The sequence below is a fragment of the Alosa pseudoharengus genome, unplaced genomic scaffold, assembly GCF_046254945.1.
Source record: "Alosa pseudoharengus isolate Yale_2024_CS ecotype anadromous, Long Island Sound unplaced genomic scaffold, YU_APseudo_1.1 YU_APseudo_1.1_scf_6, whole genome shotgun sequence".
NCBI classification, from domain to species: Eukaryota; Metazoa; Chordata; class Actinopteri; order Clupeiformes; family Clupeidae; genus Alosa; species Alosa pseudoharengus.
In genome coordinates, this window is record NW_027468848.1 from 41,640,747 (window position 1) to 41,668,654 (window position 27,908).

Consider the following 27,908-nt stretch of genomic DNA (forward strand, 5'->3'; position numbering starts at 1 on the left):
CACCCGGAGCCACCCCTCTGGCTCCGCCCTGGACCAAATTTTCCTCACGGGAGCAAAAGAGTGTATATACTTATACAAACTTTGTAACATAGGTCTTTTAAAGGACTCGTGTGCTATGTATTTTCATCTTTGTAACTTTTATACTTTTTAAACTATTAATAAAAAACTATTAAAAAATTCCCCATAGACTTAACATTGGTGATTATGACGTGGCGTATCACAATCATATTTTTAGTATGACAATCGTATGACGTGGCGTATCACATTGTGGTGTATCACAATACGGCCATTAAGCAATTAGAATCCTGTGCCAGGTGGCCAGTCTCAGGCTTTAAGCATACAATATGGCTCTCTTAAGACTACATATCCTGTTTAACTGTTTCCTCTGCCCAAAAGTCCTCACTACAATAATTCACTGTTAAACAATTTAACCATTTAAAATACTCAATTTTTTAACTGTTCTTAACTGCAACTTTTTAACTTAATAAGAAGATAACAGTAGAGTGCATTTTCATGCAATTTAATAATCTGACCCCATCTACATGGAATTTTAGAATATTGCATTGTTGAAGAACATTCTTTTACTTTCAAAGAGTTACTAAAGTGTATTATTAAGCCTAAAGTGTTTTTGGTGTTTAATCTGATTTAGAGGTCACTGAATCATATACAGTATATTACACTAAAGTATCAGTCCATCATTTTCCAAGACTTAATAATTGACCTCTTGCCCGGGGGTTGAATGAGAGACTGTCTGTCCAATCAGAGGGGCCTGTATGATGCCTCTTTACTTTGCACAATTTTGGCTAAAACAGCAATCAGACAGCACTGTATGTTTATATAAGTGAATGAAGGAAAATTGTAAAGGCAAAGTTGAAGATGGACATTATAATGTCCAAATTCGACAGAAGGGTGCAGATAACTGCAGCTAGCCTCCAAAGATTCTATTGTTCTATTGTGATTCTATTGTTGTGACAACTGGCAAAAAGGTGCATGCTATGCTAATAAATATAGTTTAAGATTAATATTTAACAGTGCATGCCTAATAGTGCCAAAGTCATAAAATAGCCAAAACTACAGTATACATATTCTAAAAGCATATGCCCTGTACATGAAATATAGCATCAATCAACTTATGTCCCATCTTCCTCCATACCATGCATAATACATACTCCTCTATTCTGTATAGGTGAATCAAGTGAACAGCGGATACATTTTGGCCTGCACTATTAAGGGAAACAAATTAAACACCATAAATTATATATTTTCTAAAAGCATATAACCTTTAGATGTTATATAACACCAATTAGGACATGTCCCATTTTCGTCCATGCAATGCACAATACATTGCCCTCTATTCTGTATAGGTGAATCTAGTGTAAAGTGGATACATTTTGACATGTACTGTCTATGGAAAACAGATTAAACACCCTAAACTATATATTTTCTGAAAGCATATCACTTGTAGATGAGATATAACACCAGTTAAGACATGTCTTATCTTCCTCCATGCCATGGACAATACATTGCCATCTATTCTGTATAGAGGGTTGAACTGTGGTCAACTAGGTAGGTGGAGGTTTAATATAGTTGGAATGGCTGAACAGTTAAATAGGTGGATAGTTTAAATGGTTAAATTATTTAGGGAATTTGTAGTGAAGACTTTTATTTTGAAACAGTTGTGGGCAGAGGAAACAGTTGAACAGATTGTACAACACCTGGAACAACATTCTAATTGTATCAACCAACATAGCAACCAACCTGATTACCCTATCAACAGCCTAGCAACCATGTCAAATACCCAAGCAACAGCCCAGCAACCACTTCCACAGTTACAACCTAGCAACCAATATAGCAACCAATGAGATTAACCTAGCAACCAGCATAGCAACCACCACAACTAACCTAGCAACAGCCTAGCAACCACCTCAGGTACCCTAGCAACAATCTAACAACCACTTCCACGATGACAACCTATCAACCAACATAGCAACCAACCTGATTACCCTAGCAACAGTCTAGCAACCATGTCAAATACCCAAGCAACAGCCTAGCAACCACTTCCACAGTTACATCCTAGCAACCAATATAGCAACCAATGAGATTAACCTAGCAACCAGCATAGCAACCACCACAACTATACTAGCAACAGCCTAGCAACCACCTCAGGCACCCTAGCAACAATCTAACAACCACTTCCATGATGACAACCTAGCGACCAACATAATTAACCTAGCAACAAGTATAGCAACCACCATAACTACCCTAGCAACATCCTAGAAACCATGTTAAATACCTTAGCAACAGCCTAGCAACCAAGTCAAATACCCTAGCAACATCCTAGCAACCACTTCCACAGTTACAACATAGCAACCAATATAGCCAATATAATTAGCTAAGACTAATTTATTAAGGTAAGGTTTTTCGGCCCTACCTTGGCCCTACCTTGACAGCTCAACATGCTGGTTTATTAGCTGACCCATCACTAGCGCGGCAGTCATCATTGCTACAATTAAAATTGCTGTAGATCATATCTATAAAAAGCAGCTGTTACCTATGTTAAGATCTTATAAAAGTGTTTTACAAACATCACATTTCAAATGTGTAAGCATTTAAAGGGAAACTTGGCAGGATTTCCCCCTCTGCTGGAGAAATTGTGCATTATGCTATTTCAAACTGTGGGAAAAGGTAACGATAAAGCACATGGATTTGTTTACAAGCTAGCGAACGGTTAGCAAAAGTTTGGCAGAACTATGTGGATGTTACAAGGTAAGGAACACGATTTAAAACGAGTTTCTTGTTCCTCACTTCTCTTTCCGGGACGGTAGTCTCAATGTTGCAAGGTTGGTTTTCTGCCTGGGGACGCTAGGCGCAGCGGGGAAAGTCACCATTTTCACCGGAACAGGTCATTTAACCATCCAAATGATTTTATTATGGGTTTATTACGTTGAAATAGTTGCCAAGATCCCCTTTAACTTTGTATTTTACACAAGGTTCATCTCATTTTTGATTCTCTCAGTTTCGATCTCAGCTCAAAGATTCTCGCTTGAGTTTAGGCATGAATTTGACAGCAGAAGAGCAGAAGCACTAGTGTATGAGGCCTCCCAAGATGGGAAACGTATGGTAGAGGGTTGTGTGATGGACAACTATGTCAAGGTCAAGGTCACAGTAGTCTTTATTATATTTGAGGGGCTATTGTTGTACAGCAGAGGTTCCCAAACTGTGAGGCGCCCTTCCCTTGGGGGGCGCCAAATGATTTGAGGGGAGGCGCGGAAGGTTGATTTAAAAAAGAAGGGAAAAAGTTTATTTCATGTTAGAACCAGTGGCGCAAAAAGTGGGTATGCGCTATATGCGGCGCATAGGGGCGCAGCTCCATGTGGGCGCCAAAGCGATGGTAAAAAAAATAAAAAAAATATATTTGGTATTTTCTATATGTAGCTACTGCTGTCCGTTTCTAAATCATTTCAACATTTTCTCAATGTTCTATAACATTTTAGAGGACTAACAGGCTAGAGTAAGCGCCCTATCTCATAAGATTCCATCATAGAATTTTGACATAGAAGAGGGAGTGGGGGCGCCGTGAACGCTGGGCAAGCAGTAGGCCTACGAGTAGTGAGTTGCCGTCTATTCAGATAGCTAGGTGGCTACCATGCTCATACTGCACTTTTAATGGCCAACTGCAAACAGAAATGTCATGCTAGCAGCAACTCATTACATGTTTCCATATCCTAACAATGAAGGCTCCTTGTAATAACTTAATATTGTGTTGTCAATGTGGTGCAAACAAACAAGGCTAGAGTGCCTATCAGCCTTATCCATTGTGAGCAACAGCTGGCAAAAGGACGTTATGAGAACCGTTTAGACTCTCTTAAAGTGGCAATGCACCATTTATCAATACTTATCAAGTATAATATGAAGTTAAACATCAAATTGGCAGCATTTCTTTAAAAACATATTCAATAGACACTAATGCACAGTAATAGTGTAAATTATTGGCTTTTTGTTTTGCTTTAGTTGTTTGTGGGTTTTTTTTTTTTTTGGGGGGGGGGGGCGCCAATATTGTTGTTGCATACCACTCAAAAATGGGTAGCTGTGCCCCTGGTTAGAACTATCTATGTTTTTTTTTCAATGATTATGTAATTGTCAACATTATAAAATCGAAATAAATCATAGAAGAGATGTATACTAAATCTTTGGGATAGTGGAAAGTATTATTGATCCCTATCCTGAGTGAGAATGTATTGTGCCAAACTTAATAACGTAATTTAGCAACAGTGCCGCCAGCCGAGCTAGCTGCAAGTTACCAGTGAACAGTAACTTGCAGCTCCAAGCGGATTTGTACACGCAGTCTTACAACATTGTTTACAGCTCTTCGAGTCACGGTAAAATTTATTTTTTGGTAGGCTACATAGCTAATTTAGATAAACTTATGGTGTGGGTGGTTGCGTTTCTTTAGGAATCTGCCGCCTTGGTTTGTATAGAAATTAATATTAAGTGACAGATACACGTAAGAGGTTGGACATACGTGACGGTAATATGTGACGTTCCGATAGCTAACTTAAAATGGACAGATTTGTCACATTTTATCGCTGCACGGCCCAAGCCTGATATGGGCAACAAAGCCAAACGTCGAAAATATGATGAAAACTCATTGCATTGCATAGCATAGTATAGCACCTATTTAAGTGGCTTAACTGTAGTGAATATCATTATTTGAAAATGATTGAGCGGAGGTGTCACTGTTTTCGGAGGGAAGGCCCACATTGATGGAGTTTGGGAACCCATGTTGTACAGCTATCACTACAACAATACTTTCACCAAAAACAAAGCTCACAGCACACCCAATCCACAGGCAATCCGGAAACATACAGAAACATATAAAAATACATAATTACACAAAAATATATGAGAATACAACGTTCTTATGAGGGGACATAGCAGTGGGAACAAATACATTTTTAAATCTATCTATACATCTGGCATCTATATATCTGTGCCCCAGGTTCTGTCATTAGTGGGTTTGATCCAGCAAGCCCACTATTGTTCTTCTTAAGTTTTCTTATTATTATTATTAGTGGGTTTGATCCAGCAAGACCACTATTGTTCTTCTTAAGTTTTCTTATTATTAGTGGGTTTGATCCAGCAAGCCCACTATTGTTCTTCTTAAGTTTTCTTATTAGTGGATTTCTTTATTAGTGGGTTTGATCCAGCAAGACCACAGCATGGCTGAAAGCCATGCTGTGGGCTTGCGGAGCAAGCCCACTATTGTTCTTCTTAAGTTTTCTTTATTAGTGGGTTTGATCCAGCAAGCCCACAGCATGGCAAGCACAGCTTTGCCATGCTGTGGGCTTGCGGAGCAAGCCCACTATTGTTCTTCTTAAGTTTTCTTATTATTATTATTATTATTATTTATTATTCCTGTTCACCCACTTTTTGGCCGAACTACTGCTCCTAGACCGTTTGAGCTATCGACGCGGTTCGAACTCCAAAAATTCAGGCCCGAACCGGTGTAACTTGCTTGTTGATTTCGTGTCGCTGGCCCTTGTCGTTTTCGCGGTATTCCCGTTTTTCTGCGTTTTTTGGGCCCATTGAAATGCATGGCGGAATGTTCAGAATTCAAATTTCGATTGTGACATCACAGCTCTAATTGCTTAAGCTTGCACCTGGAAGAGTTCTAAGCCACCTGGCAGAGCTATAATGGGCTGGGCTGGGCTGTCTGTGTATATGAAGGTGTGTGCATGTAACTTTTGACCCGTATGTCCGATTTTCATAAATGAGGTACCGTTGGAATCCTTGGATAAGGCCGAGTTCCATGTCCCTGATCAAACCCACTCTTGCAGTTCCTCGGAACCGCAATTCTAGTTTATTTCTTTATTTATTATTCCCGTTCACCCACTTTTTGGCCGAACTACTGCTCCTAGACCGTTTGAGCTATCGACGCGGTTCGAACTCCAAAAATTCAGGCCCGAACCGGTGTAACTTGCTTGTTGATTTCGTGTCGCTGGCCCTTGTCGTTTTCGCGGTATTCCCGTTTTTCTGCGTTTTTTGGGCCCATTGAAATGAATGGCGGAATGTTCAGAATTCAAATTTCGATTGTGACATCACAGCTCTAATTGCTTAAGCTTGCACCTGGAAGAGTTCTAAGCCACCTGGCAGAGCTATAATGGGCTGGGCTGGGCTGTCTGTGTATATGAAGGTGTGTGCATGTAACTTTTGACCAGTATGTCCGATTTTCATGAATGAGGTACCGTTGGAATCCTTGAATGAAGCCCAGTTCAATGCCTTGCCAGCACTAAGTGTATAGGTAATGTAAAAAAAGATTTTTTTTAAAGCCAAACCATGTTGATACAGGTCATTAAAAAAATATATATATATATTTTCCAAATCCATTCAGCCCAGTTCAATGCCTTGCCAGCACTAAGTGTAAAGGTCATGTAAAAAAAGAGGAGACAGCGCTCTTTTTTTTAAAGCCAAACCATGTTCATATAGGTCATTAAAAAAATAAATAAATAAAGTATTTTCCCAATCCATTCAGCCCAGTTCTATGCCCAGCTAGCTCCATTCAAACACAGTCATGTGTACAGTTGTATAGATTATTACATTGAGAAACACGCATTCATACAGATATTATGCACATCCACGCATCACTATTCAAGTTAAGTTACTCATTATTGCCCGGCAAGAAGTCCACACTCAATTCAATTGTCTTGCCACGATCTGTGGAGCTTACAGACAACGTTATATTACTATAGGTTCTGTATGCTATTTAAAGCCGACCTAACGATGAGTCCCTTTAAGATGGTGTGTTGCAATGCATTCTGGGTGCTGTGCTGTGATCCGACGGCTCGTCACCTGACCCACCAAACACAACGATGCTTGAACCAGAGCACTTGAACTAAACGTAGTAAAAATAAATAGCTACCAAGGCTCCAAATAGCAACACACTCACACCGTAGCATAATGAGGGTATCTACATGTAAACCGAAGCATTCAGAACTGTGTAAGTCTACAGGCAGTTTATTAAAAAGAACGTCAACGTCAACGGGTCAACGTCAACGATAAGTAAGTTAGGCTAACGTAAACGTTAGCTATTTGCTGTTGTCATATGCTAGTGCTATATGCTTTAGGCTACGTGATGGCCATTTATCACACTCATTTTAGGTACTACTTTTACGAGGTCTGTAGTTCTGTCAAAATGTATCTTATCTATGAACAGACTACATGATTATCTTCCTTAGACTTCGTAGATGTAGTTACTACAATTTGGAAGCGAATTTCGAAGTGTAAATATGGTTTTAGTGTGTAAACAGACCAACCGCGATTTTGCAATGAAGTGAATATGGAGCCTTTTATGTAGGACTACTAGGCTACTTTCACGAAGTCTGTAGTTCTGTCAAAATTGATCTTATCTATGAACAGACTACATGGTTATCTTCTTTAGACTTTGTAGATGTAGTTATTACAGTTTGGAAGCGAAATTCGAAGTGCAAATATGGTTTAAATGTGTAAACAAGACGCCTGATGTTTAATATATGTTAATGAATGGGCACAGTATTATTGTGTACAGTAATGGGCTATCAGTAGTATGTAAACAGTTCATGTGTTATGTGATTTACATAAACTAACAACAGAAATGTTAAAAGCTGGTATTGTGTTTCCTGAATTCTTACATTCAGGCATTCAAATGAAATGTAATTAAATAGCATATCAATCATGCAACAATGCAAAAACAATGAAACTAGTGTAGGCCTAATTATATTTTACATTAGTAAAGCAGTACTCTGATGTGCATGCTTTCACAAACTTTTGTAAACAATCTTAGCACTTTAAACATTGACTGTTTTGAAGTGCATGTAGGCAATATAGTATAAAAATAATAATTGTGATATCATTACAATTTGATAGGGGTTGGGAGGAGGGGGTGGGTTCATGTAGGTGGGCCCTATGACCCCAAAGTATGCCTTGACTGGGCCTCAGGTCAAAGAAGTTTGAGAAATGCTGATGTAGACAACAAAGCAGCAAGGAGGCGTCGTGTGATCATTTAAACAAGTTTTATGACGAGGTCGATGAGGGTGGGAAAAATCGTACATTTCTGTGCAAACTTTGCCCGCACTTCAGTCACATTGTCTTTTAAGAAAATGCAGTCCTTTTTTCGGTTCCAGCAGCCAACAACCTCAGAACTGACCCTTCAGGCCTCTCAGGAGGCGCTGGCCTTTAACCGCAGCCAGAAGAGAGTCAGCAGAAATTTGATTGCCTTTAAAAAATCTGACTTCTTAAAAAATCTTAAACTGGCTGCATTACGTGATTATTTCTGAGATTCTGATACGTTTTTAACCATGACCTATACACAGTTCTGGTTTGAAAATGTATCTCTTAAAATAATCACTTTATGCAGTCAGCTTAAGATGGCTTACTAGCAACTAACTAATTACCCTAGCAACAACCTAGAAACCACCCCTGTAATGTCAACCTAGCGACCACCATAGCAACCAGCATAGCAACCATGTTATTTATGCGTTTTAGCTTATTGGATGTTGCGTTAATGCAGACAACTTTTGATCCGTGTGCCCGATTTTCATAAATGAGGTACCGTTGGAATCCTTGGATGAGGCCGAGTTCCGTGCCACTGATCAAACCCACTCTTGCAGTTCCTCGGAACCGCAATTCTAGTTATTCCTGTTCACCCACTTTTTGGCCGAACTACTGCTCCTAGACCGTTTGAGCTATCGACGCGGTTCGAACTCCAAAAATTCAGGCCCGAACCGGTGTAACTTGCCTGTTACTTTCGTGTCGCTGGCCCTTGTCGTTTTCGCGGTATTCCCGTTTTTCTGCGTTTTTTAGCCCCATTGAAATGAATGGCGGAATGTTCAGAATTCAAATTTCGATTGTGACATCACAGCTCTAATTGCTTAAGCTTGCACCTGGCAGAGTTCTAAGCCACCTGGCAATGTCTAATGGGCTGGGCTGGGCTGTCTGTGTATAATGAAGGTGTGTGCATGTACCTTTTGACCCGTATGTCCGATTTTCATAAATGAGGTACCGTTGGAATCCTTGGATGAGGCCGAGTTCCATGCCCCTGATCAAACCCACTCTTGCAGTTCCTCGGAACCGCAATTCTAGTTAGTGGGTTTGATCCAGCAAGCCCACTATTGTTCTTCTTAAGTTTTCTTATTATTAGTGGGTTTGATCCAGCAAGACCACAGCATGGCTTTGCCATGCTGTGGGCTTGCGGAGCAAACCCACTTTTGTTCTTCTTAAGTTTACTTATTATTAGTGGGTTTGATCCAGCAAGACCACTATTGTTCTTCTTAAGTTTACTTTATTTATTAGTGGGTTTGATCCAGCAAGACCACTATTGTTCTTCTTAAGTTTACTTTATTTATTAGTGGATTTGATCCAGCAAGCCCACTATTGTTCTTCTTAAGTTTACTTTATTTATTTATTTATTATTCCTTTTCACCCACTTTTTGGCCGAACTACTGCTCCTAGACCGTTTGAGCTATCAACGCGGTTCGAACTCCAAAAATTCAGGCCCGAACCGGTGTAACTTGCTTGTTAATTTCGTGTCGCTGGCCCTTGTCGTTTTCGCGGTATTCCCGTTTTTCTGCGTATTTTGGGCCCATTGAAATGAATGGCGGAATGTTCAGAATTCAAATTTCGATTGTGACATCACAGCTCTAATTGCTTAAGCTTGCACCTGGAAGAGTTCTAAGCCACCTGGCAGAGCTCTAATGGGCTGGGCTGGGCTGTCTGTGTATATGAAGGTGTGTGCATGTAACTTTTGACCCATATGTCCGATTTTCAAAAATGAGGTACCGTTGGAATCCTTGGATGAGGCCGAGTTCCATGCCCCTGATCAAACCCACTCTTGCAGTTCCTCGGAACCGCAATTCTAGTTATTATTATTATTATATCTTCCTATTCACCCACTTTTTGGCCGAACTACTGCTCCTAGACCGTTTGAGCTATCGACGCGGTTCGAACTCCAAAAATTCAGGCCCGAACCGGTGTAACTTGCTTGTTGATTTCGTGTCGCTGGCCCTTGTCGTTTTCGCGGTATTCACGTTTTTCTGCGTTTTTTGGGCCCATTGAAATGAATGGCGGAATGTTCAGAATTCAAATTTCGATTGTGACATCACAGCTCTAATTGCTTAAGGCGAGACACGGCAGGTGAAAACATCGTTTTTTCATGCACTGGTCAATTTCGAGATTTTGAGCTAGTCTGTTACCTTAGCATGTATTCTATCACACTACTACAACAAAAAAGTCCGATTTACACATTTAGGTGTTTATTTCATTATATTGTGTCTACTCGCGCCTATATATTTATCCTTAATTCAGCAAAAGTTAGCATTCTAACCTTGCATGCACTCCCGCGACTGTGACCCAAAACATATCGTGTGTAGTACCGTTGGAAAGCTCTGTTTTTCCTGTATCACGCTATGTGATCGATCCATATATGGACACTTCCTTTGTATCAGCAACCAATCGTGAAAGTTCAAAGACGAGTCTAGGCTGAGAACGGAATCTCATTGGCTGTCTTTCAAGGCTGTTTTCTTAAAACGAGTTTCCTCTCCCACTCTGAGCAAGGAAACTCCACTTCAGAAGCACTTACATACACCAAACTTTCTAGACTTATGCCTAACTATATTTCGAAGATATTTACAGAGGGGTTTGTTGATATATTATTCCTAGCCTGACTTACATGACATTTTATGCCTAAAAACATGGCAAAAATCGATTTTTTAGGGCTATTGACATTATATTCTGATTTACAGGATAACTAAAGTAGATATTCATAAATCCCTCTGTAATTTTTTCAACATCTATTATCTGAACACAATGAAAATATAATTTTGAACCTGGCTGTATCCAATGCTCAGGTTTCTTGTTTTAAAATGTATGCAAATTAGCGCATATTTAATTAGATAATGCCTAATTTGCATATGTAAACATTAAATTACAGAAAACTTGTAATACATTTTTTTCTCATATTAATGTAAGTAATCAACTGGGTAAGTTTCATAGTGATATCTGCTTGTTAAAAATTTTACCCTATTCACCTGTAGTGTCTCGCCTTAAGCTTGCACCTGGAAGAGTTCTAAGCCACCTGGCAGAGCTCTAATGGGCTGGGCTGGGCTGTCTGTGTATATGAAGGTGTGTGCATGTAACTTTTGACCCGTATGTCCGATTTTCATAAATGAGGTACCGTTGGAATCCTTGGACGAGGCCGAGTTCCATGCCCCTGATCAAACCCACTCTTGCAGTTCCTCGGAACCGCAATTCTAGTTTATTTATTATTCCTTTTCACCCACTTTTTGGCCGAACTACTGCTCCTAGACCGTTTGAGCTATCAACGCGGTTCGAACTCCAAAAATTCAGGCTCGAACCGGTGTAACTTGCTTGTTAATTTCGTGTCGCTGGCCCTTGTCGTTTTCGCGGTATTCCCGTTTTTCTGCGTTTTTTGGGCCCATTGAAATGAATTGCGGAATGTTCAGAATTCAAATTTCGATTGTGACATCACAGCTCTAATTGTTTAAGCTTGCACCTGGCAGAGTTCTAAGCCATCTGGCAGAGCTCTAATGGGCTGGGCTGGGCTGTCTGTATATATGAAGGTGTGTGCATGTAACTTTTGACCCGTATGTCCGATTTTCATAAATGAGGTACCGTTGGAATCCTTGGATGAGGCCAAGTTCCATGCCCCTGATCAAACCCACTCTTGCAGTTCCACGGAACCGCAATTCTAGTTATTTATTATTCCTGTTCACCCACTTTTTGTACGAACTACTGCTCCTAGACCGTTTGAGCTATCGACGCAGTTCGAACTCCAAAAATTCAGGCCCGAACCTGTGTAGTGCGCGTGTTACTTTCGTGTCGCTGGTCCTTGTCGTTTTCGCGTTATTCCCGTTTTTCGGCGTTTTTGGGCCCCATTGAAATGAATGGCGGAATGTTCAGGATTTGAATTTCGATTGTGACATCACAGCTCTAATTGCTTAAGCTTGCACCTGGAAGAGTTCTAAGCCACCTGGCAGAGCTCTAATGGGCTGGGCTGGGCTGTCTGTGTATATGAAGGTGTGTGCATGTAACTTTTGACCCGTATGTCCGATTTTCATAAATGAGGTACCGTTGGAATCCTTGGACGAGGCCGAGTTCCATGCCCCTGATCAAACCCACTCTTGCAGTTCCTCGGAACCGCAATTCTAGTTTATTTATTATTCCTTTTCACCCACTTTTTGGCTGAACTACTGCTCCTAGACCGTTTGAGCTATCAACGCGGTTCGAACTCCAAAAATTCAGGCCCGAACCGGTGTAACTTGCTTGTTAATTTCGTGTCGCTGGCCCTTGTCGTTTTCGCGGTATTCCCGTTTTTCTGCGTTTTTTGGGCCCATTGAAATGAATTGCGGAATGTTCAGAATTCAAATTTCGATTGTGACATCACAGCTCTAATTGTTTAAGCTTGCACCTGGCAGAGTTCTAAGCCATCTGGCAGAGCTCTAATGGGCTGGGCTGGGCTGTCTGTGTATATGAAGGTGTGTGCATGTAACTTTTGACCCGTATGTCCGATTTTCATAAATGAGGTACCGTTGGAATCCTTGGATGAGGCCAAGTTCCATGCCCCTGATCAAACCCACTCTTGCAGTTCCTCGGAACCGCAATTCTAGTTGAGTTTTGTACTTGTTTGGGGCAGCCGTGGCCTACTGGTTAGCGCTTCGGACTTGTAACCGGAGGGTTGCCGGTTCGAACCCCGACCAGTAGGCAAGGCACCTAACCCCTTACTGCTCCCCGAGCGCCGCTGTTGTTGCAGACAGCTCACTGCGCTGGGATTAGTGTGTGCTTCACCTCACTGTGTGTTCACTGTGTGCTGAGTGTGTTTCACTAATTCACGGATTGGGATAAATGCAGAGATCAAATTTCCCTCATGGGATCAAAAGAGTATACTTATACTGATTTTACTGCACAATCTACAACAACACCCTCCAGTCTGTTTCAGCTTTCTGCAGTAAGTGACCCAAACCAGTAAATTAAGGGTTAAAGGCGCTTTAAGTGTTGTAACACGGTTTCTAAGCTAAAACTTTTTTGGCCCATACAGCAAACATCACCTCACCATCCGCTAGCTGCCTGTGCTCTGAATACACTGTAATAAAAACACGCGGCCTCTGTTGAGAGCCCAGGCTCCAAAAACTGCAACAAAACAACCTGGTCCAACCTGGACAATAAAAACATAACAAAGTGTTCCAGCCAATCATTGACGTTTAGGAGAGTTTCAATTGAACGGGAGGGAGGGGCAGGTAGCTCTATATTTTGTTTGAACATCAACAGAAAGTGACGTTTCCCAACATTGCTTAGAGCGCCTAAAACAGATATCCTGGCTGACACCAAACCTATTCTCAGTTGAGAATTGCACGGGACAATTTCAGTTCACTTTTGATTTCCAAGGGGCGTAACACATACCTGTGTTCCCGTTTTTCCCGGGTTTCTTCTGTATTACAAGGTCATCTCCCGACGCCCTCCCGTTTTATTTCTCCTGGGAAAACTCCCGTAATTTGCATGACCAAACTTAATTTTAAAATCACTGATCTATTCATCTAAATTAGGAAGCGGGTGCACACTGCACCGCCACAGAGTCTCACAAGCAAGCGGTCTAGTTGAATAACCTAATTCACAACTAGCTGATTGTTAGAGAAGAAATTTGGTGATTAACACATCACATAATTATTGAGTGTTGTTGATACACAATAGGAAACTTGTGTCCTCGGAACATAATCTGCCAACAGCTTTGGAGTTTTGGAGGTGGTGGATACATAACTGGCCTGCGTATCTGCATTTCGGTCGTTGTTTTTACCTTACCGAAACAGTGTTGTAAAGAGTGTATGAAACATGTTTAATAGGCAAACACTGATTCTGTGCAAACACTAAGACCCACTATCATCCTATTTTTAAAAAAGACCTACCAGTGGGCATTGAAAGAAAGTGGAATAGAGCATTACAGTATGTACAAAATTCCAATATGTGGTTTAATGTTATGCATTATGCCCAATATTTCCAATATGTGGTTTGATGTTCTGCATTTCTCACTAGTGAGTCACTTGGACACTAAAAGTATGATTCTACGTAATGAGTCTGTATATCTGTATTGTCCCTGTGTATATATGTGTGTGACTATTATTACTTTGCAGTGTTTCACTGTTCTGCATGGCTACGTTAGTAGCTATCTGCTCCGGATTGCCAGGTTGTCACTAATCAGAGTATGATTCAGTGTAGTCCACGTGAGATGGGATGACCAACGCCTCCTGTTGTGTTTGTGGTCAAATGTGACCGATTGACATATTCTGACTACCATGAGGCTCCTTTGCTTTGGGCATCTGAACACACAAAACAAATTTTGACCATTTTTATAACAATTTGAGTGTTTTATTTAACTTCAAAAATGACAGGCCATTAGAAATGAATGGGTGAGAAAATAGTCAGTGTATAAAATTGGGTCCAGGCACAAATTTATTGATCAGGGGCCGTATTCACAAAGAATTTTAAGGCTAAAAGTAGCTCCTAAGTGGCGAATTTAGGAGCAACTCCTAAAAATAATGGGCGTGTCACTCCTAACTTTAGGACCACTAAAAGTAATTCACGAAGCATTTTAGACCTAAAAGTAGCACCTAAGTCTGGGACAGCTTAAAAGAACTCAAGAGGACTCCTAACTCACTAAGACCTATTCACAAACAGCTTTTTGCGGCATTTCACGTCGCGATGTTTTGAAATGCGTATGCGGCAACAGGAGCTTCCAATCGCGAGGGAACAATTTTGCATTGTAGGCATAAAAGGGATGCAATAACGCCACCAACAACAACCAAAACTACTCATTGTCAACATGTAAATTAAATGTAACGTTTCATTGTGAATCAAATTAAAATGTTCTCCTCTTTGCAAACGTAGGCATATGGTGACAGATTAATTTAATAATGTTGCAAAGATACTGCATCAATCCGTAGGCCTATGTTTCATTAGGCTACTAGGCTATTTGTTTTGCCTTACTCTTTATTCATTTAGGCTAGGCCTTTTTATTCAGTTATTCATCATCTTCCGTCCTTCGCACTACTTGTGTAGCGCACGCATTCTCAGACCTGTCACCTGTCACTCATCATTGTAAGGGAGGTGTTTGGAATCATTCCCGCGTTACAATCATCAGCCAATCAAGGTGGTCACTTCAGTCAAGCTCGTGCATGAGTAATGACGTCATCCATAGCAACGAAGACTCACTCTTAGTTTAGGAGTTGTCATTTTTCCTTACTAAGAGTAGGTCTGAAAGGCTTTGTGAATAACTTTTAAGAGAAAACTCCTAGCTAAAATCTTTTAGTGCGATTTAGGAGTACTCCTAGTGGTAAGATAAAAGGCTTTGTGAATACGGCCCCTGATGGACTGTATATGTGCTTCTGTACATTAACACATACACCCTCACTCCCCCCTCTTTGCTTATATGCCAGCCCCCACTGGAACCTTTCCCCAAAATAATCTTCCCCTTTCTGACTTGCATGAGCTCAGATCAGTGAGGCCTGCAAGCCATAAATAGCAAATGGAAGTGCCAAACTGGTTATATCCAATAGAACACAAGTTGATGCAAAGGTCTATCACAACATTAGATGATAATATGTGTGCTACTATGGATTTATAACAAGTTATAATGCAGCGGCCATTTTTGACTGGGAACACAAAACTAGTAAACATAAAACGAACACAACAGGAGGGCTAGTTTGAGCAGTTGATGGATTTTTAGGTAAAGTCATGCTGTCTCTCTCTTGATGTGCATCATTGTAAATAAAACCCTGTTCTTGATTTTTCATACCATTGGTCGGACTGGGTCTTCATTCATCTGTGGTATCAAAATTACCATCAGCATGCAATTTGGCAACAGGGTTTCTAAAGAAAAAGGCATGTTTGTACAGGCACTGCACTAGTGCCTTATAATTACAGTACCTCTTCACCAATACATAAGAAGTTAGGACTTGTAAGTCACCATTCCTCCTCCTAGCACCCAGCAATGTATTTATTCAGTAATGTAGATCAACATGATGAAAGTGCTGCTGATAAACAAACTGTGAGGATATAGATAAGAGAAGAGATGCTAATATAATTCATACAAAAGGACCATAGTGTTACTTGCCCAAGTTCGATGGTGATAATAACACATGCCATGACCATCTGGGTCTGTATCCAGCTTAAACATCTGTATACCTTCCTTATCCATGGCGAGGTTAGCCTTGGACTCAAGTGATTATGAAGTTGATAATCAGCCTTCACACTGACTGCCCAGAAAAAAAAACCTTTCACCTGACCTGGATGAAGACCATGCCAGAGGGCTGAAAAACCAAATGTTAATCCCAAGGGGAAAGTCTGGCATCTCTGGTAAATAAGCCTTCGCAACCATGCAGCAGTTGTGCCATTCCATCGGCGGGTAAACTCAGACAATCGGCATGATGTCTCTGTGGTCCATAGTTCCCCATCTGATAGACTATTCCAGCACTGGAAACCAGTCAGGTGGTTACCACAGAAACCAAGACCAATGGCATTATTCAGACATTCACTTAGGGCCCAGTGAGAATAGTAGGTTATCTTCAAAACCAATGACAGACTCCACATCCAAAGTAGACCACTAAAGAAATTCAGATTTACTGAACTAGCTTTGAGAAAAAATATTAGTACGTATTTAATGACTTCTAAGATGAAAACCCATAAAAGTCTCAGAGAAACTCTGTTTAGAGGAGAGGGTGGAGGATTTTGTTGAATGTTCTGCACAAAAGACACAAAATGTCCATATGGACAGAGAGGACCACCAAGCAAACAAACAAATGAGAGAGTGTAGCACGTGTAAGGGAGGAGGTGAGAAGCGTAGATCCTTCCTTTGAATCTGGGGTAAAGAATCACTTTTCCCTCTTCAAGATCCATGGAAACAGAAGTCACTCGTTGGGTAAGCAGCATCAAGGAGGACAACATCAGTAGAAATCTAAAGTGAAAAAATATTATCAAGATCTAATGGAAGTCATGTCATGATGTTTTCCCATAATTAACCTGTTGAGGAGTGAATTCTTTAAGACAATGCCATTCCCCAGAGAGTGAATTATTTTCCTAGCTCCTTCTAGAATTCTACGCGAACGTTCTATAGTTTCAGTGTTCTTAAAATTGTTTAATGGCAGAAAAGTCCCTGAGGGTAATTGTTGCGTCATGTTATAGAACCTTTTTTTGAAAACGTTCTAATCACATATTTGTGATCGTACTCCCAGGGGCCCAGCTGCATCTGATCACATATTTGTGACCGTACTCCTCAACAGGTTAATAAGGCAGTGAATGCACACACTCAGTGAATGCTTCTTCATATTTATATTTTATATAGATTCATAATTTTGTCCCACCCCTGGTGAATAGTTAGCTACAGTAACATTGAGTAAAGATTTTCTGAACATACAGTATTGTGAATTGTCATACAGCAATACTGCTGATTTATTTCAAAAGTTTGATCAGATCCCTCTCAGAAGGCTAGATGTCACAATAGTAACGCTATAATAAACCTTTGGTGAATGTAACATCACCCTCTAATATAGCCTTCATGGAAAATGTCAATTCAACTAGTGTAACATCAAGTTCGATGTGAGGTTGTTTAACAATCTTCTAGCAAGACCTGGAAAACATACTGACCAGTGATCATTTGAGCATACTGTTAAATAAATTTGACATATTTTCAGTGTGAAATGCCGAAGTTTGAACCGCTTTATTTATGCATTGGTTCTAAACTTTGGTTGGATACAGAAAGCAGCCACATAGCTTAATAGTTCACGCTGAAACCTAATAATTTAATTTAAATGTTACTAAAACGATTATTAAATGTGTAGGCAACTCCTTTGCCACTGGTGTTGACTGTCTTGCCATGTCTTGAATGAAACGTCATAAACGTATTGAATCTTCGGGGGTTGGTTAGGCCACAAAGCTACACCTGATGCACACTCTATTTCGGGGGGAAAGAAGGGTGGGTTTGTCGTCAGAATTTGAATGAGCCCATGCATTATAACTATGCAGCAGAGACTTTCTAATGAGGAGACACAGCACTGAAAAAATCCTCCATAGAAATGCATGGGGTTAGTTTGTAACGCAGTTGTCTACACATATCCCACCCCTTCCACGGCAAAACGTCGACATGTGAATACATTGAGCCAATCATGTGGTGTGTTGTGAATACACTGAACCAATCATGTGCTGTGTTGTGAATACATTGAGCCAATCATGTGGTGTGAACTCGCCGCTAGAGCAAGGTTGGTGTCGTGAAGCCTTGTGCACGTTTATTTCTGCCAAAATAGATGCCCAATAAGTGTTGCAATATGGCTGCCGAGTAGAGGGACTTGCCTAAAAGAACTTCATGCAGTCCCTGAAACGGAACACAGTGACTGAGTGAGCTTGTAGAAACTGGTTGTCATTGCTGAAGTCTTTTATTTTCATTTTTGGTCAGCTGATAAAAAGGTTGATGTCACTATGAGATTTTCATCTTGTTTATGTTTGTCATTGTCAACTAATAATAAGTAATACTAATAATAAGTATTTCTGTATATTGGCACTAACATTATACACATCTTTAGTTTATTTTACTTGATTTATAGTGTTTATTTCTGCACATCATTATGTATGTTCACTGTATATGCACTGGAGGTATTTGATTATCTCTGCATCACATTGGCAATATGTTTTTCTATTTTGCTTAAAACATATTTATGTGGGTGATATTGGAAGAGATTGTATATGTACTGAGAGGAATCCCCTTCGCCACTGATACCACTTTTAGAATTTAATAATTAAATATTGATCATACCTAGGATCTGCAGGTTCTTCTTGCCAGTGAAGCCTGAAAAGTAGGAGCATATGCCAAAAGGATTGCCATAACATTTGAACTATAAAAATCCTCCGGTGTATTTTTTGTGAGTCCACAGAATAAATCAGCAGTGTAGACATTATCACAGAAACAAACAGGACAGCACTATACCAGCCCATGCTTATAACAGCAAGTGAAAAACCTCCAACACCCAGGTAGATGTACCTGAAAAGAGAGGTGATATAAAGTTTAACTATGGGAACATCATAGGAACAAAAAGTGTATTAAAATATTATACGTGTTCAACAAGACCATAAGAAATTGTTTTGCCACATTGAGGACTATGAGGATCAATTTTCTGTATTTCAGAAAATATTTAAGATTTAGACATGCTAATTCATCATCATCAACCGTTTTTTTATTCAGGGAGAAATTGACTGAGCATCAAGCTCTTTTACAGCAATGCCCTGAGTTACAAAACAACAACAATAATCAAAACAACAAAACAAGAACAATAAAAGATACAAAAGGCAAATAATAATAATAATAATAATAATAAATCAAATAAAAATAATAATAATAAATAGAAAGAAAAGAAGGGGAATGTATAAATAATAATAATGATATAAAATGTCTAAAATATCAGTCAAAGCAAGAACATCGTGCAACAGCCATATCATCAGTCATACACTTGAATTGGTCTAGTGACACAAACCTATCTAATTTCAATAACTCTTGCAATTTGTTCCATTTATTTGATGCAAAAAATGTAAAAGCTAATTTACCAAATTCCGATTTAATTTGAGGAGTTTCAAGAGATATAAAACTCTGTGAGCGTGTATTGTGGCAGATTGATTTTATGTTCAGAAGAGAAGTTAGGTATAAAGGTAACTTTCCCAGTAATGCCTTATAAACAAAAAGGAGGCAGTGCCTTTCTCTCCTATCATAGAGGGAAGACCATCCTACATTTTGGTATAATTTACAGTGATGAGTTTTAAACCCATCTCCAGTTATAAAACGTAGTGAACTGTGATAAACTGCATCAAGTGATTTCAGAGTGGAAGGGGCTGCATGCATATACACAATGTCACCATAGTCTAGGACTGACATTATAGTTGCTTGAATAATGGTCATTCTGCTTTCTAAAGAGAAGCAAGACCTAATCGTGTAAAGTGCACCTAATTTAATTTTTACCTTTTTTGTGAGATCAAGCACATGTGTTCTAAATGTTAGTTTGTTATCTAGCCAAATGCCCAGATATTTGTATTGAGAAACTTGCTCAATTTGTGCCCCATTTAGGGAACAAATGTTATAGGCATCAAGGTCACACGTTCTCTGTCTAGTAAAGATCATACATTTTGTTTTTGCTTCATTTAGAACCAGTTTAAGATCTTTCAAGGATTTCTGCACACAATCAAATGCACATTGAAGATATGACACGGCTTGCTCTACAGATGGTGCATAGGCATAAAGGATTGTGTCATCTGCATAGAAATGCACTTTACAATTTTCTATTGAAGCACAGATGTCATTGATATACAATGTAAACAACAGTGGTCCCAAAATTGAGTCTCAATGGCTCTGAGGTTGATCCTGTCACATCTACCCACTGTGTTCTATTAGAGAGGTAGTTTTTAAACCATTTAAAGGAAACTTCATCTAGACCAAAAGAGGTTAGTTTTTCAAGAAGTAACCTGTGATTTACAGTGTCAAAAGCCTTTGACAAGTCAATAAACAAAGCTGCACAATGTTTCTTACTGTCAACAACAGTAGCTATATCATTTACTACAGCAGTTGCTGCTGTAATTGTGCTGTGGCCAGCTCTGAACCCAGATTGATAAGGACTTAACATAGAATATGATGACAAAAAGGAACGAAACTGTTCATTTACAAAGGATTCTAACATCTTAGCTAAACATGGAAGCTTGGCGATTGGCCTATAGTTATTCAAATCACTTGGGTCTCCTCCTTTATGTAGAGGGGTCACTAGGGCTGATTTCCAGACTTCTGGAATAGAACCAGAGCAGAATGTTAAATTAAAAATGTGAGTTAAAGGTTCAGCAATGACAGGGGCTGCAATCTTTAAGAGATGTGGGTCTAACTAATCTGCACCATACACTTGGAATTACACAGTCCATAGAGAACCTCAGATTGGTTTACTGGTCTAAATGAGAAGGAAGGGTCATTAGGCCTATTTGAAAATAAAAACCTCTCTTCTTCAGGACTAGTGACACTGAAATGGACTTGTGTCTCTGGTGCCATATCCACATTATTCAATTGATCAAATAGAGTACCACATTTGATAAAGTGATCATTAAAAGCATTACAAATCTCCATTTTCTCATTTACCACTTTAGAATCCAACATAATTTGTTGAGGAAGAGTGGTAGAAGAAACACCTTTAAGTGACTTAATCACTTTCCAGAATTTCGCTGGATTGCTACCACAGTCAGACAGATTGTTCAAATAATAGGTAGATTTAGCCCTTTTCACAAGGTAAGTACATGCATTTCTAAGATGTCTGAATGTTTGCCAATCTCCATCACTACCAGTGGATCTTGCCAATGCCCAAGCTTTGTTTCTTTGGGAAATAATCTCACCTAGATCATGACTAAACCAAGGGTTAGATCTATTTTTTATCCTAAATCTCTTAAAAGGGGCATGTTTATCTGCTAAGGTGTTAAAAATAGTTTGGAAGTATTCCAATGCAAGTTCAGCATCTGGAATAAGATTTAAAGAAGTAAGGTCACTGGCATGTAGATCTTGTAAAAATGCCTGCTCATCAAATCTTTTAAAAGATCTCTTATTTATATACAAAGGCCCTGACCTTTGTCTTCTGCCATCTCTAATGCAGCCCACGGGACAATGATCACTGAAATCCATTGGGAATACACAGCTATGCATATAATTATGAGGCTTATTTGTAAGAATGAGATCTAACAGGGATGAACGACTGGGAATTTTCATATTAGGTTGTGTGGGTTCTGTGACTATTTGGGTAAGATTTAACTCATTACACACATGTTTTAAGTCATCAGCTGCTGGAGACATCCAATCTAGGTTAAGGTCCCCTAAAATGACAGCTTCAGCATTAACTAGAGAAGTAAATTGCTCTGAGAGCAACATTTTACTCCAGGGGGTGTGTTGCTTAACTTTCTATATCCCAAATGCACCCAACATAAGTATTTTTCGGAGGTTAAGAGGGTTGAACAATTTTGTCACTTGAACTGGACACAATGTAAACAGAAAACAGCAGCAAAGTTTAACAATTTTTTATCATTAATCAAACTGACACACCGGAGAAACACTGGTCATTAACAGAATGAAAATCAGCAGCAGACAGCAGAAACAACTATGAGTCCAACCACAATGAAAGTGCTATTTCTGGAGGACACTCACAGGGGGATGTAATTTTACACTTTACTCCTTACGATACAAGAGTGTTCAAAGGCGTAAAGGTGCTGTACTACTTAAGTTTTTAGCATCAAACATTTCAATTCCGGGTAGATTTATTAATTTTTACAATTGCTATACTAAAATTCTGAGGAACCCTGGAGGCTTCAACAAGGTTCATTTATGTGTATATTGATAGAATGTGCGCTCGTTTTACTAAATTGTGTGCTCATTTCACAAAATCGTGTGCTCATTTCACTAAATCATGCTCTCATTTTAGTAGATTGTGCACTCAATTTAGTAAATCCTGCACTCATTTTACTAGTACGCTCATTTGACAATTTAGTGAAATGAGCACACTATTTACTAAAATGATCGGACTATTTACTTAAATTAATGCCCCCCCCCCCCACACACACACACACACACACACACCACACACAAAGTAACGCGCTACTACTGAAAATTTGGTAACAAAACGTAGTTCCTTTTTCAATTCGGCTTTTCCCAGGGACAGATTACTTTTACTTTTCCCAGGGACAGATTTGACAGCGACACTGCTTTCTCAGCTGCGCGCTTGCGCAACGCTAACTTTTGAGGGATGGAGGTATTCCCATTACTTCAAACTCGTTGAAACTAAGAGGAGGAATGTGAATAATAATAATAATAATAATAATAATAAGCTTTATTTGTATAGCACCTTTCATACACTGCAGGCAGCTTAAAGTGCTTTACATTTGGAGCATGTACTGTAACACAACAATAACAGAAAAGAGTCAGTCATTATCAGTCATTCCTCTTCGTTGCTGTGGTCGTTTATGATCCAATCAGCAATCAGAAATATAGATAAGACATGAGAGAGATCATCTCCATCTCCATGAGAGATGAGGAAGATGGCGGACTTGAGATGAAAATGGCGGACTTGAGAGAGTAGCAGCGCATATCAGCTCACACCCCCAGCTTGAAGCTCTTTAAATGTTTGATCCATTTACTTCCGTTTATTTCCCGACAACTAAACAATGATGTCTGAACATATTTAGCCAATTAAGAAAAGTCTTTGAGATTTGAGACGCTCACCTGCACAAGATTTGAGACGCTCACCTGCATAATCAGATTCATCTGCAATGACCGCGTCTCGGTCAAAAGAAAGGGACAAATTACAAACTATAATGCAAGAAGAATTAGACTCAAACAAAAAACTCTCAACAGAGGTAACTAACATATCTCGGCAAATTGAGAAAATCAACGTCCTTACGGGCAAAGTAGATCAGATGGCTCAAACAGTTGCCTCGTTTGACCAAAAATATGGGGTAAGCGTGCGCTTTATTTGAAATGCAGCATATGTGTGTTGCTTAATAACTTTCAAACAGTAGAGCCTGTTCCTAAAACATAGCCAAAGGACGTATTCTTGCTTTAGTATAGGTCTACATTTTAGGCTTATTCTCAAATTCAGATTGTGTTAGGGGACGAGATTATTAGCCAATTTCAATCGGACAATTTGACCGGAGAGATTTAATTTTGTTGGACATTTTATTTTTTTTCCGGCCAATGTTCCGACAAGTACCGGGCAACGGAAACCCTGATATACATTATAATCATTATGATACATTTTACGTTTCCGTTGCGTTTACATCTTTTTAAGGTATGTTAAAGTGAGGAGACCTGCTTCCGGACATGGGGTTTTCCAGGCACCGATTATATATAATTTCGAATGAAAACAATTCATGAGGCAACATGAATTTATGTTTTGTTACCCTTGTCCTGATTAAGATTTTGAGTAGTTTTTTCAAATTAATATTGTGCATATTTTTACCCCAAAACCTTGTTTTAACTGGCGGACATGTTTTGTCCCAGATCTTAAGAATCACTGGCCTAACGTTACTGCAGTAAAAACCAAGCATATCAGATAAACATTCTCAGGTTTATTTCGGCTTTAAGAAGAAATTGGAATTATATTTAATGTGAAAATCATCTTATCATGATTACACAAACCACAAAGCTGAAACCATAAGCATTGTCGTTGTAAGAAGTGAAGGGAATCAAGTCAAGTAACGCATTTGTGTCTTGCAGCAAGACACTGCGCCATCTGGTGGACAAACTATGAAACGCCAATCCTGGAAATGCAGCCTAAATTAAGGATCAATATTCGATTTTCTTTGACTGAATGAAAAAATATTTATTGACCGCTATAAATGCCGAAACGGATAGTTTGGAAAATGCCTAACATCAGCCAATCGGTCGGGCTCTAGTATCCACCGACGGAAACATAAATTGGCGTCTATGGATGTAGAATAGAGTAGGATATAGAGACAAATTGACTAGCTTGATTTATTTTTGCTGAGAGAATGTGCAGGACTGAACGACGGCAATTTTGACATCATTAATTGATATCACATCGTTGTGCAGTCAGAGCATTATTTTGCTCCACCAACTCACCAGATATCGCATTATTTTTCTTTTCAGTGCATTATTTTGCTCGACCAACTCACCAGATCAGTTACAGTCTGAGTTGACTGCTTTTTCAGACAGCTGCAGGCAGAACTGCCTCGACCTAAACATCACCAAAACAAAAGAACTAATAATAGACTAGATAGATAGATAGATAGATAGATACTTTATTGATCCCCAGGGGAAATTCAAGACTTCCGCAAAGCCCCCTCCACCATCCCTACTCTGACTGTCAATAACCAGCCTATAGAGAGGGTTGACTCATACAGATACCTCAGGACAATAATTGACCATAAACTCAACTTTAAAACAAATACTGAATTCATCTACTCCAAGTGCAACGTCTCTTCTTCCTCTGTAAACTCTGCAAACTCCAGGTCCACCAATGCATTCTACAAATGTTTCATTGAATCCACTATCACCTTCAATATCACTTCCTGGTTTGGAGTACTGTCCAACATCTACAGAAACCCACTAAACAGAATCATCAAACTGTGCAGCAAAATAATTGGACAACAGCAGGAATCACTCATCGGCGTATACAATAAAAGGACTGAACAAAAAGCAACACAAATCACCCTGGACATCACACACACTCTACACAGCCAGTACTGCCTCCTACCCTTAGACCCGTAGAGCTCCTATGTTCAGGTCAAACAGAGCCCTGTCAAGCTTTGTTCCCACATCCATACGACTTTTTTTTTTTTGGGCCTTATTTAGTGATTTGGGCCTTATTTAGTGATTTGTGATTGTGTTTTAGTAAATCATGCACATGATTTACTAAATAGTGCACACATTTTACTAAATTGTGCTTTCATTTATGAGTGCACAATTTAGTAAAACAAGCACACAATTTCTTAAATTGAGCATGAGTAAAATGACACCACAATTTAGTACAATGAGCACACATTCTTCTTGCACCTTCTGGACTCCATATTACTTTTAAGCCCCGTCTTCCAAAGAATAAAATCCAACATCAACCTTTAACCTTTGAGATTTAAACAATACATTTGTGCAAAACACATACAAAAATGCTTACTAAAAAATGTAAAAAATTATTATTACTGAATTGCAGATACATCGAATGCTATCTATTCTATCTAGTACAAACAAACTTGACTATTAGAATTGAAGCTACTTGTCCCTTTTGAGTATTTTGCTATAGAACTGGTGATGCTGAAGGCATGAGTTCAAAGAACGCTGCAGGTCATCACAGCTAATATTATCTGTGATAACCAATAGGTTGCATTGCTTTTATACCTAAACTACACAATGTACCCGACATCCAGCTATATAATGTATGTAGGTATAAGGCATGTGCCCCTAGAAGGGAAACTTAGATAAACTGAACTGATCTTTGGACTTTGTGCCCTTGTATTCTGCAATCACTGTAAAGAAGTTGTCTAACTTCACTTGATTAGGTAACATTGCATTGCCTGTGAATGCTTATGGGCTTGTTTCATTGTAAATAAAGAACATTTCTGAAGGTTTTTCTTCTTTTGTACATTTTTGTTGAATCACAACTGAATTCATGTGCATTTGTATTCAATTCATGTGTTTGTAGGTTCCAAAAAAGATACACAAGTTGTGGTTTCCTTATAAAACCAAATACATTTATAGTTGAAAAAAGAAGTGAGCGAAATATTTATAGCTATTTGACCACATTAAAGAGAACTTACTTTTCACCGGTGACCGTTCACTCTGCTTCAATAACATTCAAGAAATAGAATATTTCATCCCTCTTTAGTGTCCTCCTGGAACAACACTTCTATTGTATTTTGAATACACTTAAAGTTGATTAAATTTGCTGACCGTTTGTTCAATTGGTTACATGTTATGAATTTACATGACATTTATAAATTTGAAGAATGCAGCGTCATTTTGATCTCACTCTATTGGAAAAATAGAGTCTTGTCCTCAAAACTCTGCACGTATTACCTCAGAAAATAGCAGACACAAACCTTTGAATCAAGGATAGGTATCCCTTTGTTGCCAAGCAATAAAATATTAAAGCAAAGGGAATTGAGATGATTTGGTATATCAACTGTGCACTTCCACTAAAATCCCAAATTGATACCATGATAGTCTTTGTGCCTTAACAAGACATACAAATTTTTGGTGAAAAATGAGGGAAACACATTTTTATAGGACAAGCCCAGTATCTTCACAGCGTTTTACATCCATCTGTCACCACAGACAACATCTGCCATCTGGTATCTACATTCATGATAGAAACCCATTAAGATACCTCAGGTGCTCAGAAAAAAAGATATGTGTTTGTGCATGTGTCCTTGTACTGTTAATGCTTTATTTTAAAAGGTTAGCATTATCTCATAGTGAAAATTTACCAAAAATGCAGTAAAAACATACTAAACCTACTTTATTGGCCCCTATCTAACTGTTTCTTTATGGTGTGAAAACCTTTGTTTGAGCAGAGAGCATTTTCAGTGTAGGGCCACTAAACCTAAATCATTCCTTTCCTGATAAAACAAAATTGTGAAATGTCATCAAAATCACTGCTGACAATATTTTTCAACAAACTTTGTCCACAACCTTTTTGTTGATAATTTTGGGTCTTTCAAAAGGAAAGACTGTTCAGTTTACACTTAATTAATTAAGGTGTTTATATGAGTTGGTTTGTATATGTATGGTATTGTTTATTTTCATTATTGATATTATTGCTATATTTCTTCATGAAGTCATACCAACTTTTTAAAACTCTTTACGGTTAATTTTTAAGTAGGCTATTATATTGTTTTAGTCGCTTTGGATAAACTAAAAGCAAAGACATCTCCAGATGTAAACGTTGCCAATATGTTGCATAGCCTACTCAATTGTCAGTAAACACAAAGTGGGCCTACATGACTCAACTTAATGAGTCAATTGTCATTTGTCTGGATGTTCAGGAAGAGGTTATAGCAGCAGCATGGCAATACATGGTGTCACTCTATGACAGGGGTGACTTTGGTGGTACTCTGGATGCGAGCCCATCTCTTTGTGAGCATCAAAGGAGACATGTGTTGCCTTTCATCAACTGAAGATGCCTTCCTATTACACCTTCCCCGAGCCCTGTATCAGTTGGCTGTGTGTAAGCAGGCACACATGGTTCAGCCAACCTACCCAGCTGCCACTGATTTTGGGAGAAAACTTGTCAATGGCAAATTGGTGGCAACCATGATGCTGAAAGAGGCAAAACCTTCGGAAGTCAAACATAGCAAATACT

The 27,908-nt window shown here is 39.1% G+C and overlaps 1 protein-coding gene across 1 annotated transcript; it reads right to left on the bottom strand.

The window, feature by feature from the left end:
* Window positions 1–16,053: 16,053 nt before the first annotated feature.
* On the bottom strand, window positions 16,054–26,765 carry mboat4 (membrane bound O-acyltransferase domain containing 4). The gene is made up of 3 exons (XM_076271392.1): window positions 26,647–26,765; window positions 18,845–19,069; window positions 16,054–16,993 (listed from the first exon to the last, which is right to left on the bottom strand). Exons 1-3 carry the CDS (start codon window positions 26,763–26,765, stop codon window positions 16,054–16,056), a joined length of 1,284 nt encoding a protein of 427 aa, XP_076127507.1.
* Window positions 26,766–27,908: the final 1,143 nt, after the last annotated feature.

Coding starts and splice junctions, on each gene's coding strand:
- mboat4 (XM_076271392.1), bottom strand. CDS start 26,765: ATGGTATCAATTTGGGATTTTAGTGGAAGTGCACAGTTGATATACCAA. Junction 19,070..26,646: donor TACCTATCCTTGATTCAAAG/GTTTGTGTCTGC, acceptor CTCTCTTTTCAG/GTACATCTACCTGGGTGTTG. Junction 16,994..18,844: donor GAAGAACCTGCAGATCCTAG/GTATGATCAATA, acceptor TTTTCACTTTAG/ATTTCTACTGATGTTGTCCT.